The 14,280-nt window shown below is 46.5% G+C and overlaps 1 protein-coding gene across 1 annotated transcript in view; it reads right to left on the reverse strand.

Moving 5' to 3' along the window:
* LOC135207289 (activating signal cointegrator 1 complex subunit 3-like) overlaps positions 1-14,280 on the reverse strand; it is a 669,776-nt gene that overhangs the window by 214,348 nt on the left and 441,148 nt on the right. The window contains 1 exon segment of the mRNA XM_064238959.1: positions 711-856. Coding sequence (XP_064095029.1) covers positions 711-856 — 146 coding nt within the window.

The raw sequence follows: 14,280 nt of genomic DNA on the forward strand, positions 1-14,280 counted from the left end.
TACTTATCAATGTACATTGCTGAATCCATAAATGATTTAGTGGCTAACCATGCTAGAGGATAGATAACAAGTTCCTTGTAGTGTGCAGTTCCTAAATGACTTTAGCTGACAAACCCTGCTGTTGCCTAGTTGCTGTCAACTAAGGTCATCAGCCAGGCATCCAGGGTTGTAACCAAGATGAAAAAAAAACCTCAAACTCATTTGCCCTATTCATCATCCTGCCAAAAAAAAATTTCTGATGCCCCTTCTAGGCAAATAATTTTCAATAATGAATCTAGCTTTTACCTCAAAACATGTTTGACCTCCAAAGAAGCAGGTGCTCATACCCTGAGCTTGGGACTTAATCCAGGGACTATAAACTATTCCAGCTGGAGCTAGTGCTCACCAAAAGTCAGAAATGCTACTCCCTACAGTTATGTACATCTCACTTATCCATATGTATATTATTTAAACTGAAATAGAATCATCTTCTCTCTGATAAAGAAAACTCAGCACTTCATGATTTACCTCTGAAAGTTGGCAAAACACTCCTAATATTTAGCTGCATTATTCTGAAACTTGAGACAAATCTTACTTATTAAATAGTCAGAAGAAATACTATTTCCAGAGTTATAACAGATATCTGTAAGGAAATATTTGTTAAATAAAATAAATAATGTTGGCAACACCAAGATGCAACCAAATATAAACAAAATTATAAGGAATTTTACCTGTTTAATGCCTAACCAATCAGCAAGATCTTTTGCATTTGCTAGAGCAGTTGAGAGACCAATGACACGCAGAGTCTTGTTAGTGTGACTGCAAATATAATTTGTACGAGATACAATTACCTCCAAAACAGGACCCCTGTCTTCACCTGAAATATAAAACAACCTTTTATTATTTTATATACTACACACACAAAATAGTGAAATCGGCATGTTTGTAGACAGAAACTATTGCCTTATTAGTGTATTACTTTGATATGAACAGACACCCCACAGATAATTTACCAAGATGATTTTGCTCTCTTATAGAATGAGAGTTCTTAAAATGAGGTAATTACCAGCCTATAACACATTACTATAATAATAGAGAATAAAATTCAACTTGAAAGTTGAAATATTTGCACCATATTAGATGTGATTGGGGTAGACTCTCAGTGTTATAAAAAAAAAAAAAGTTTGTATCTCCCAGTAATACACTATTTTACAAATTTGGTTCTAGAATTTGATACAGGTACTCCTCCTTTAACGATGGGGTTCCGTTCCAACGACCACGTCGTTAAATGAATATGTCGGTAAACATGTCATTCTTTTTACTTCAACTAATAGCATTAATTTTCAGTCACATACACAGAACTAGTTTCCGACATAGCCTACTACTTGACAAGTTCTGACAATGCTTTTTGTCATTTATTACTCATATATTTTTACTTCATCATTTTATATCTTTATAATGTATAATTATCTTTATAATGTATAATTATCTTTAAAATACATAGTGTACTTTATTTAACACATTTAACCTACATTCCTGAGTTAGCCTACTAGTATGTCAATACAATAGTAAGTCAATAGTACAATACTTAGTCAATACAGTACTAAAATTTTCTCAGAATCTGCACGTTATTTAACAGTGACTTTCATATTCTAAAATCACAATTTGTCGAAAATTGTATTTTTAATAACTATACAAACCTGAGGTCCTTTAACAATAGGAAGGTAACTTAATGGCAGCTGAACCAGTCGTAAGCTTCGAACAAGGGGGTTCGGTAGTTAACTACTTGTCCGGTAGTTGGCGGTCAGCGCGACTGAGAGGAGGAGTGAGGGGTGGCATGAGGTGGGACTATGTATAGTTAGGAAAAATACAATTTTCGACAAATTGTGATTTGTTCCGATACGTATACAAACCCTCGGTCCTTTAACAATAGGAAGACTCACTTATTGGTGGGTGGAATCTGAGTCTTATGAACAGACTGGTGTTCGTCCGACCTTGGTTCCCTCCCTGGTCGTAAGAGCAAAGGGAGGGATCCTAGCCTCTGCCCAGCTGATCGGGGTGTGCACCGCAGGATCAGTGGTCAAACTTCTGGACCAAATTTATAAGAAGGAGGCCAGCGTACCTCTTATAAATAGCAAACAAGAACTAGTTCCTACTTCAAGAGCCAATATGAAGTCATGGGTTTGTCTCTTGTTGGCCTCCACTCCCCCCCTTATAGGGGAGTGGTGGATAAACGCTCCTATCCCTACTGAAAGGGATAGGATAGAGCTCGGTCGTGTAGCTTACCTGCATCTGCTTCCTGTTCAGTGTAGTGATGACCGCGGCCCTCTGCCCACAGGTAGAGGGGGAAGAAAGGAGGAGTAAGAGAAGCCAGTCACACTCTCTTTCACTTGTTCATTCATGCAGTCACACAAGGATACGATGCTGTTCTGTTCGCTCAGGTGCTGGGTAAGCTACACAACTTGTTGAGCAGCCACCACGGGTCCCAAGGAAAAGGTGTCCAAGGACCTGTGGGCAATATCCCGAAGGTAGAAGGAAGTAAGGGTGGTCTGGTTGGCCCAAACCCCTGCCTTTAGAACCTGCGCCAGGGAGAAGTTCTTGCGGAACGCAAGGTTTGGACCAATACCTCTGACTTCGAGAGCTCTCGGACGAAGGGTACGGGTGTCATCACTACTATCTGCGTCGTACGCCCTCCTGATCACCTCGCGCAGCCAGAAAGAAAGCGTTTTCTTGGAAACCTCTTTCTTGGTAACCCCGGTGCTAACCAAGAGGCGTCAACACTCAGGCCTGAGGTGCCCAGTTCTCTTCAGATAGCGCCGTAGCACCCTCACTCGACAAAGCAACATCTCATCCGCATCGTTATCAGTGAAGTCCTTCAGGTAGGGGATCGCGAAAGACTCGAAAGGGTCGTCAGGGACCGATGGATTCTGAGTCTTCCCTACGAAGTCCGGGACAAAATCGAGCGTCACAGATCCCCATCCCCTCGAATGCTTTACGTCAAAGGGAAGACTATGAAGTTCCCCTACTCTCTTTGCCAGTGACAGGGCCAGCAGGAAGAGGGTCTTGAGGGACAGATCCCTGTCTGACGAGAGTCACATCCCACCCCAGGGGCCTGAGTTCCCTGGGTGGGCAAGACCTCTTGAAGCTCTTCATAAGGAGGGAGATCTCGAAGGAGGAGGAGATATCCACTCCCAGCAGTTTAAAGACTAGGGCCACGGCGGCTCTGTATCCTTTAACTGCGGAGACGGAGAGGAGCTTCTCTCGGCGAAGGAAAACGAGGAAATCCGCTACCTGCTGAAGAGTGGCTCTGAGAGGAGAGAGACCCCGTCCACAACACCAACCACAGAAGATGGACCACTTTCCCTGGTATACAGCTGCAGAGGACTGTCTGAGGTACCCAGCCATCTCTGTTGCTGCTCGGAGAGAAAAGCCTCTCGCTCGCAACAGATGGTGGATAACAGATAGCTGTGAAGACACAGGGACCGAACCGACCGGTGGTACCATTCTACATGTGGCTGGCACAGGAGTTTGTGCCAAGGGAGAATCTCTCTCGGTGCTTCGGCGAGCAGAGCCAGCAGGTCCGGGTACCAAACGGCCTGAAGCCATTTGGGTGCCACCAGAATCATCCGAAGATTCATGGTGACCAGCACCCTGCTGATCACCTTACGAATTAGACCGAACGGGGAGAAAGGCATAGACAAAGAGGTTGTCCCACGGGTGTTGAAGAGCGTCCTCTGCAGCTGACCATGGGTCCAGCACAACTGAGTAGAAAACCTGGAATTTTCTGTTGTGCCAGGTGGCAAACGGATCAACAACTGGACGCCCCCACAGGTTGAAGAGCCTTTCCACCACGTCTGGGTGAAGGGACCACTCGGTTCCTATCACCTGATCCCGACGGCTGAGCTTGTCTGCTACTACGTTCCTCTTGCCTGGAATGTATCTGGCTGGCAGTTCTACTGAGTGTGCCACGGCCCACTCGTGCACCTGCAACGTCAACTGATGCAACGGGAGGGACACTAGTAGGCCCCCATTTGTTGAAGTACGCCACTACCATGGTGTTGTCGCTCATCAACACCACTGAGTGTCCCATCAGACGGTCTTGGAACTCTTTGAGAGCGAGAAACGCTGCCTTGAGCTCCAGGACGTTGATGTGAAGGTGCTTGTTGTGATGATCCCACACACCCGCAGCCAGCAACTCCTCCAGGTGTGCGCCCCATCCCTCGCTCAATGCGTCTGAAAACAGCAACATCTCTGGGAGAGAGAGAGAGAGAGAGAGAGAGAGAGAGAGAGAGAGAGAGAGAGAGAGAGAGAGAGAGAGGAACTCCTCTTACGAGGTTCCCGTCGTCCAGCCACCAGGCTAGGTCCTGCCTCACCTCCTCCGTGAGACACACGGGAAAGTAAGGTGGGTCTCTTGCCTGTGACCAACTCTCCTTTAGTCTCCACTGAAGAGACCACAGGTGAAGACGCCCATGAGGGACTAACTTCTCGAGAGACGACAGGTGACAGATCACAACCTGACACTGCTGAGCTGGCTGCTCCTGTAGGGACAGGAACAGTCTGGCTGCCTCCCTGAACCTGCTGATCCGCGAATCTGCGGGGAAGACTCGCCCAGCTACTGTATCGATCAGCATGTCCAGGTACTTCATCCTCTGTTTGGGCTCGAGATCTGACTTCTTGTAATTCACTACAATCCCCAGATCGCGGCAGAATTCAAGGAGTCGATCCCTGTCCTGTAGCAACTGCGAGTGGGAGCTTGCCAGGACCAACCAATCGTCGAGATACCTCAGAAGACATATCCCTACCAAGTGGGCCCAAGCTGACACCAGAGTGAACACTCGCGTGAACACCTGTGGGGGGGTTGAGAGATCGAAACAAAGTGCCCTGAATTGGTACACCGTCCCATCGAGGATGAAGCGGAGGTACTTCCTGGAGGACTGATGGATGGGTATCTGGAAATACGCATCCTTCAGGTCCACAGAAAGCATGAAGTCGTTCTCCCTGATGGACTCGAGCACTGAACATGTCGTTTCCATCGTGAATTGAGTCTGGCGAACGAAACGGTTCAAGGGAGAGAGATCTATCACCGGGCGCCAGCCCCCCGAGGACTTCTCCACCAGGAAGTTGACTGTAGAAGCCCGGTGACTGATCCCATACGATCTCCACAGCTCTTTTGCTCAGCATTGCTTCTACTTCCTGCCGAAGCGCCACGTCCTTGGCCGAACCAGGAACGTATGTTTGTAGATGGACCGGTTGGATGTGAGCGGTGGCCAAAACTCAAAGGGTAGTAGATATCCCTCCCGAAGGACATTTACTATCCAGGTCTCTGCTCCATAGTGCTGCCAAGTTGCCCAATGGCTCGTCAGGCAACCCCCCCCCCCCCCCCCCCCCCCCCCCCCTTCGGCAGCAGGTGAGGGGGAACGCCGTCCCTAGCGTTTCCCTCCTCCCTTCGACTTCTTCCTGGCTCTTCCTCAAGAGAAGGAGGGCTGGGAGGAGGGCTGGTTACGGTAGCTCCTTACAGTTGAAGTCGAAGGCAGAGTCTTTCCTCTCGGCTTCGACGAAGCAATCGTCTTAGCCGCCGAGGAAGTGCTAGCTAAACTCTTAGGCTTAGCCGCAGTTGCTCGAGGCTGCCCAGTCGCCTTCGAGACTGCCTGGTGGACTAGTCGGTCACTGTCATCAGTGCGCCGTTGTTCCACCACAGCGTCCACCATCTCTCCTGGGAAGAGAGACGATTAACTCTGCACCGGTCCGTTGCGAAGACCCAAGGCAGCCTCGCGCCCTGCCGACCTGGTTACTCGAGTGAGGACAGCGTCCCTACGCCTCAGAACCAGGTTGGCCCACAGGTTGGCCGTCAGGTGGGCCAGGTAGGAGATGCCCCTACCGCCAGACTGGCACAGTCTCACGAAAACCGGGTCCCCTTCAGGAGTGATATTTCCCGAAGAGGCTGCAACCTTAGACACTGTGAGGGACCACAGGTCTATCCAGGAGATTGCTTGGAATGCTGCCATGGCAGTCGATTCCAAGGCAAGTGCCTCTTGCTGCGAGAACCATCTGGTTCTCTGACAGCAGGTGCTGAAGAGACACCCCCGGAGTTAGCCTAGCCAGCTCCGGGTTAACCTGCTTGGGCGGCAGAGGGTCCTTCGTTGGCACGCAGAAGCGCCTCTGTCGTGGTAGAGGTGGGGGAAGGAGCTTGGATGACCTGCCGGACCGAAGCAAACCCTCCTGTCCGGAGACAAGAGCGTCCACCTGGTTCAGCACACTGTCGGCCAAGGCTGATTTATGGTGAATTTCTGAAATAAACTTTTTCCTTACGTCAGCGCGGCAACTCTGCCGAAATAATCAGAAATTCTTTCGTCCGATTGTCGTAATGTTTGCACGGTTTTATATTAGCCGTTACATAAAGTTTTATATGAAAATGTGCGCAATTTCATGTAGAATACAACAAAAATCAACCCATAGTTGTAGCTTTCATCAGTTTTGAAATATTTTCATATAAATAACGATAAGTGCCAAATTTCAACCTTCGGTCAACTTTGACTCAACCGAAATGGTTGAAAAACGCAATTGTAAGCTAAAACTCTTACATTCTAGTTACAGTGGACCCCCCCTATTCGCGTTCTCCGGATTCGCGGACTCACACATTCGTGGATTTCTCTCGGGAACGTTTCCCTGCATTATTCGCGGAAAATTCGATCATTCGCAGTATTTTTCTATGAGAAATATCCACAAATTCCTGGTTTTTGTTATCAATTTCATCATAAAACTATTAAAAAAACCAAGTATGAAAATTTGTAGTGGTTTTTCTTAAGTTTTAACTAACAAAATAGGCTGTTTTTAGCGATTTTATAGGGGTTCCAAACATTCGCGGATTTTAACTATTCCCGGGGGGGTCTGGTATGCATCCCCCGCGAATACAGGGGGGGGACCACTGTATATTCAACCATTTACCTTCATTTTGCAACAAATTGGAAGTCTCTAGCACAATATTTTGATTTATGGTGAATTTTTGAAAAAAAAAAAAAACTTTTTCCTTACGTCAGCGCGGTAACTCGGCCGAAAAAAAGGATTTTGACGTAGGAAAAATCTATTTCTGGGCGATTGGTTCGTATCGCCCAGCGAAATAATCCTTTAGTTCATTATTTCTTAGGTAAATGAGCTAACAAATACCAGAGAATAAACAAAATAAAGAAGACGTCAGTATAACTGACTCGCTTACCCAAAATAAAAGAAGGGTGTCGGTATGGTAACTAGGGCGAGTGAGACCAGTACCATGAACTTCTTGCCATTTAGAAATTTCCCACAACAAACTCCCTCAAAGAGAGAGCCGACCCACAGAGCGGGGCGGCAACTACTACTACTGCAACCCACGCCAAGCCGACTGCCGCGCCTCTGGTGGCCATCCTGAAGTTAGCAATCGATCTTGGGCGAAGGGTTGGGAAGAGGTGGGATTTCGCTGGGCGACATGAACCAATCGCCCAGATATAGATTTTTCCTACGTCAAAATCCTTTTTCTGGGCTCAGTTCGTGTCGCTGCGCGAAATAATACCAGAGAATTAGCACAAGATTGAAAGTACAGAGGGTCTCAATAAAACTAAAACTTAACTAAAATAATATAATTGAAACAAAACTGGAATATTCATACAGAATGTACAGACAATTTTCTGATTAAGGAATAACAAAATAAATGTAACTTACAGCTATAAATATTTACAAAAGTATTTACACAAGTTACAAATATAAATATGCAAAACAACATGTGTGTGGAAAATACATAAACAACACACTTAATGAGTTCATAAATACAAAGCCATAAGGCAACAAACCATTGATAAATGGGAGTGTGGAACCCTAGCATAAAAATAAGGGGACCACACTCATAATGATAATATATACAAACATTTGTGGGTGACCCTAGCATAAAAATAAGGGGCACACCACCAAGCAATCATGAGAGCAGCTAAGACTCAAGACGAAGTGTAGAGCAATATGGCAGGCTAGACAAATGTTAGGTAAGGTAGGTAGAAAGGAGATCTGGATCTTCAATTATACTACTGGACAGAGTCAGGGGAAACTATGTTACCCGCTGCCACTGCTGAAAATTTCAGAGATTCCAAAGACTTTAAGTAGTGACGCTTAAATACTGTCGGCAATTTCCATCCAGTATATTTTTTCAAATCATCAAAGTTCATATGCTGAAAATAATTAATTGAGGTGGCCACTGCCCTGACATCGTGTGCCTTAGGGAAAGATTCAGGGTTAGCTTGTTTAATAAATTATAGGATCTGTTGCCTTATACCTTTAATTGATAAGGTACCACCTTTTTCCCTCCTAAAGAGGGGACCCGAAGAGGAGGAGGATGTCCTAGACAGAAAGGCTCGTAAGGTCATCACCTAACAAAGAGAAAGGTCTTGGGGAAGGGGAATGACTTTCCATGGTTCCCACCTCAACAAAGGGTCCTAATTTTTTGCTAAAAAGCTGCGATCCGGAGAAAGCAGAACTTCTCCTAAGGGGAGAAATTCTATATGACCCGAATCTCTGGATAGCGCCGACAGTTCTGAAATTCTAGCTCCCGAAGCTAAGCTTAATAAAAATAATGTTTTTCTTAAGAGCATTATGAATGAACATGTCGTATTATCTGTATCTGAAGCCAGTTTTAGAACATCCTTCAGAAACCATTCCACAACTGAAGTAGGCCTTACGGAAGGTCTAAGTCTAGCACAAGCCTTGGGAATAGACGAAAAGTAGGAGTCTGTTAAGTCTATATTAAAACCCAACTGAAAGATTTTCTTCAAGGCTGATTTGTTTGTCGTAATAGTGCTAGCTGCGAACCCTTTTTCAAATAAGGATCTGAAAAAGGATATAGCTGAGTTGACTGTCATGATTTTAACGTCCGATTCTCTCAGGAAAGATGCCAACTTTTTAACTGCAGCATCATACTGCCTCAAAGTTGAATCCCTTTTATCTGATTCTAAGAAGAGGATATTTTGTGGATCTATATTTGCATCCCTCTTGGCTGCAAACTTCATGAAGTCCATAAAGTTAGGGCTTTGAGAATTCCTGAGGAAGCGAACACAGTCTTCATTTGTACCGACTGGGAGAGTCTGGGATTGGGAATCCCAAGGGGACAAAGACCCAATTCTAGCAGCAGGGGGTACCAATTGCTCTTCGGCCAGTCCGGTGCTACTAGAGCTACCTGACCATTGAAAGTCCTGAGTTTGCTCAGAACTTTAAGGAGAAGATTCCCCGGAGGAAAGATGTAAATCTTTTCCCAGTTGTTCCAGTCTATGGATAGAGCGTCTGTGGCATAGGCCAGAGGGTCCAGGTTGGGAGCCACATAACAAGGAAGTTTGTGGTTCGCTTGAGAGGCAAACAGATCTACTTGTAGACCTGGTACCCTCCGGCGTATCCATTGGAACGAACTGTTGTCCAGCGACCATTCCGACTCCAGTGGGACTGACTGGGATAGAGCGTCTGCTATAACATTCCTCACTCCGGCCAGATGGGTGAAGGAGAGGTGCCAACTGAACTTGTCCGCCAGGGAAAAGATGGCTACCATGACATGATTCAGGTGTCTTGACTTGGAGCCTCCCCTGTTTATGCAGTGAACTACTACTGCACTGTCCAGAACTAACTTTACATGAGAGTTCTTTGGTGGAAGGAGCCTCTTCAGAGTTAGGAAAACTGCCATTGCTTCCAAAACATTTATGTGGAGCTGGCAGAATTGGGGTGACCAAGTTCCTTGAACTTTCTTGAACTGAGAATATCCTCCCCAGCCGCTTAATGAAGCGTCTGTGTGGATAGTGATTCCCGGAGGAGGAAATTGAAGAGGCACTGACATGGACAGATTCTTCATCTTTGTCCAAGGACGCAGACGATTTCGGAGAATTTGCGGTATTGCTGACAACTTGTCTCTGGATCTGACATTTGTTCTTGAGCGCCAGATCCTGGTTAAGTCTTTCAGTTTGGCTTTCATCAAGATGTTTGTTACTGAGGCAAACTGAAGGGAACCTAGGATTCTTTCCTGGTTTCTCCTTGAAGCATATTTTTACCTTAGAAATTGCTTCACTGACTTCGCTATTTCCTTCCTTTTGGCTACTGGAATTGACAGGGTGTGAGAGGATAAATTCCATTGAATGCCCAGCCATTGAAAACGGGACTCCGGAGTGAGTCTTGACTTTGTCCTGTTTATCTGGAACCCCAGATATTCCAGAAACTGAATGACTTTCTTTGTGGCTTTGCGGCATTCCTCGACTGTTGGTGCCCAAATCAACCAGTCATCGAGGTACACTACTACCATTATCCCTTGAGACCTTAGTTGTTGAACCACTACTTCCGCTAACTTCGTGAATACCCTGGGGGCTACGTTCAGACCGAAGGGAACTACTTTGAACGAGAACGCTTGGTCTCCCAGCTTGAAGCCTAGGTAAGGGCGAAAGTGTCCTGCAATACGGATATGATAGTATGCGTCTGTAAGATCGATAGAGGTGGTGACGGCCCCACGGGGAAGTAAGGTCCGCACCTGCGAGATAGTCTGCATTTTGAACTTGTCGCAACGAATGGCTAAGTTTAACTGGGACAAGTCTAAGATTACCCTTCTTTTTAATGAGCCTTTCTTTGGCACGCTGAATAAGCGACCTTGAAACTTTACCCGCTTGACTCTCGCTATTGCTCCTTTCTGAAGGAGTTCCTCCGCATACTCTATCAATTCCTTCGATGGAAGTTGAAGGAATGGTCTGGGTGGAGGGGGACCTCCGATCCAACTCCAACCCAGGCCTTTCGACACAATGCTTTGTGCCCACTTGCTGAATCCCCACCGATGCCGGAAGAGAAACAGTCTCCCTCCTACCTTGGAGATCTCACTGCTGTTGAGCCGAGTGACCTCCGCGACCTCCACGGAAGTGCTTTCCCCTGTTGAGCAACCTTCCTGATCCTCTCTGGCAAAAGGCTCCTCTAGCTCTACTTCCCCTGGCGAACCGGTCAAAGTGTTGAAAGGCCTGGCCTTCGAACACCTGGTTAAATGCCGGGGAGACAGCATAGGACGTGGAAGGTTGAGATTGTGGGGAAATCAGGTAGATAGGCTGAGCCTGAGTTTTCAAAGTGGAAGGCTGTCCTGGCTGAACAACTGGCACCGCAGACACAGCCTGACTGAAGTGCTGAGGCTTCTTTTGGTAAAGCTGAAACCTTTTGGCCTTCTTTAGTTTCTTGCCTGTTGACGAAGGGTCTTGACGTCTTTTGGCAGAGAGGCCCCAACGGTCTTTGAGGCTCTGATTAAGCCTTGTGGCCTCGTTTTGAACCTCTTTTACCATGGCTTCTGGGAAGAGGTCTGCCCCCCAAATGTTGGAGGAGAGCAACTTATTCGGCTCATGCCGAGTAGTTGCTTCCTGAAGGACATGCTTCCAGCAGTTGACCCTAGCAACCACAAACTCGTACAAGTCCGATTGGACTGTACAATTCTGTGATTTGGTCAATAGTTTGAATAGCGGCTCCGAAGCATAAGATAGGGCCGCTACTTCAGTCATTGCCATGGTATTAAGAGACCTGGCCAGCCTAGTTCTAGCCTCAAATTCGGACTGAATGAGGCTATCAGGGAGTCTCGGAAGCTTCTCGCCGAACTGGTCCATCGCACAGTCCAGCTTAAGCTTGCCTACCGAAAAGGTGTTTGGTAGGTCTTCCCACAAATCCCCAAGCGAAGGAAGTAAGGGTGATGTGGGGTCTGCCTCCCTCAACTGTGGCAAGGGCTCTCCCTTTAAGCCAGCCGGGATGGTAACGCTGGCGATCTTGGTCAGGAAAGGAAGAGGAGTCTCTTCCTCCATCGTAAAGATGGTGAAGGGACTCTTGAATGCCTGGATTCTAGTGTTGGAACAGTCCATTTCATCCAAACACCGGAGCCTGCGCCTGGTCCCTGGAGTACAGCACTGTCTACCTAGGAACCTTATCCTCCCTATTCATAGCAGCCTCCGTCAGCCTGGCGTAGCCAATGAACGGAGGTTGAAGATTCTCCGGGTAAAACTCGAAGTCTTCGATTCTTCGAGTGCCACACTCCGGGATGGAAATGAACCCGTCCTGGAAAGGAGCGCAGGAAGCTACTCTCCAGGGATTGTTCATGGAGAATGGAGGGAGAGAATCATGAGGAGGAAGCTGGAGTAGGCCTGCGCCAGGTGCCGGAGAGGCTTGAGGGGCCTGGTTGAAGCCAGACCTAAGATTTTCCTGTGTGGCAATCCTGTCTGACAACTGCAAGAACATCTGTTCCATACTCGTCCTCAGGGACCCTACTAAGTCTCCAAGGAGGGACCACTGACTCCACCGGAGTACGGGATCTCTCCTTGGAGGACTTACCCTGCGAGGCTCTAGAGCTCGAAGCAGATGTCTTACCCTTCTCTGCTCCGGGATTAGAAGCCGAAGACTTACGAGAGGAAGACGCCGAAGAAGTGTTTTTAGACGACGACGACGTCTTAGTCAAAAGATTTCTGCGTTCTGTGACCCTTGACTTTGGGGACCACAGAAGCGCCGGGCGTACCATACGAGAGCTCCGCTCCCGTAAAGCCCTGGAAGGAAGCAGCAGAAGTAGCAGGAGAAGAAGATCCAGTGGCGCCCAAGGAAACCCCTTGAGCGTCCAACGTACCTACCTCGACCAACAAATCATCTACGCCTACCATAGGCTCTACATTCAAATCCAAAGTGGCAACCTCCGCTGAAATATCCTGGCCTGGTTTCTTCATACACTGGGCGACCTGCCGTTGGATCGCCATCATCGTCGAGGCTGTCTCCGCTGGGTCGACGTACCCCGTCGACTTGCCGCCGGGAAACAGCAGGACAGCCATCCTCTTCTCTAGGATGTAGGGCTGTCCCTTGGCGGCGTTCTTCCCGAAGCCGCCGACCCAAGCGGCAGCCTGGAAGAGAGGGTGTCTATTAGATTTTAGGCTAAAGTTGAGATTCAACCTTAGAATAAAATAAGCTTAAGTCTAGACAATACCAGCATATATTCCATAATATTAGAGAAAACTTAAGCTTAAAATATATTTTCCAGAATTCATATCTTATGACTATGCTGATGGAAAATACTTATCCCGTCCAAAAACTGACTTACGAGATCATAGCAGATCGTACACGTCTCGTGGAACCAGACCTGCAAACTTCCGTGAGTAGTAGAACACGGAGCATGAGACCTGCAGACCTCATGTCCGCAGGGGTCCTGGAGCACAGCGTTGCACCCCGGGTGCTCACAGTTGGTAGTCTGTAAGTGGAAGGATACATGAGTATCGAAATAACACTCACAGGGCTACTCTAGTACTCCGTTGCATGCCGGAGAATGATAAATTTTCGGGCATAACCCCTCCCCTATCACCTTAAAAGGCATAAAATGAAGACTCCGGTGTAGGTCGGAGAATGAAACACACCAAGGTCAGGGGAGGAACCCAGCTTAACCCACGAACGGCGGCGCGTCGCTAAAATCGACGCTTTATGTGCTACTAAAATGCGATCGTCGATTTCAGCGATGCTTTAATTTCAAATCACGCGGGCAAGAACAGGTGGTGTTGGAGGCGGGGTTTTATGATGTCATAAGGGTAAGTAAACCAATCAGAACACAGATAAGAAACAGTATTGCCACAATGCCTCAATTTTTTAAATGAGATGATAATACGCTTGCGCAACTTTTGGTCAGTTTCCGCGGTTTTTTTCTTTGCATGACGGCGGCCGTGAAATTTACTTTTTTATGTGATTTATTGATATAATTACATAATAATGGCGAATGAAAGAAGTGATAGTGATTGGTCACTTAGTGACAATGATTTTGACATAAGCAGGGTTCTGAAAGTGATAGCGTAAGTGAGGAATATGATGTTGAAAGTGATAGTGATACTGATATCGGTGATTATGATCATGCATCCGTCTGGACACGAGCCTACCCGCCGGAAGACATTAGTTCCGGCACGAAATTAGTTTTTTCAGAAAGGATGAGTAGAGGATGAAAACATGTACATAGTGTATATATGTAAATAAGGTTAGTAAAAGTTCTATATACTTTCATTAGGGCACTTAGTAATAGAAATGTTGATAGTGCTGTAACAACTAATTGCAAGAGGACGATTCTCTTTTGAAACTCGGTGTGAGATGGTTTCGTTAAATGTCTAATACCTGTTGAGCTACTAGTTATATACGCCTGAATTTTTTTCTCCAACATCTAAGATAAATTTAGCTCTTGTTCATTTATGAAATGATGAAAAAGCATGACCTGTATAAGTCTTTGGTCGACAGAAAGTTGAAAATGAAAAAGGATAAAAAAAAATTTCCTTTACATTTCAC

Source organism: Macrobrachium nipponense, chromosome 32, assembly GCF_015104395.2.
Source record: "Macrobrachium nipponense isolate FS-2020 chromosome 32, ASM1510439v2, whole genome shotgun sequence".
Taxonomy (NCBI): Eukaryota; Metazoa; Arthropoda; class Malacostraca; order Decapoda; family Palaemonidae; genus Macrobrachium; species Macrobrachium nipponense.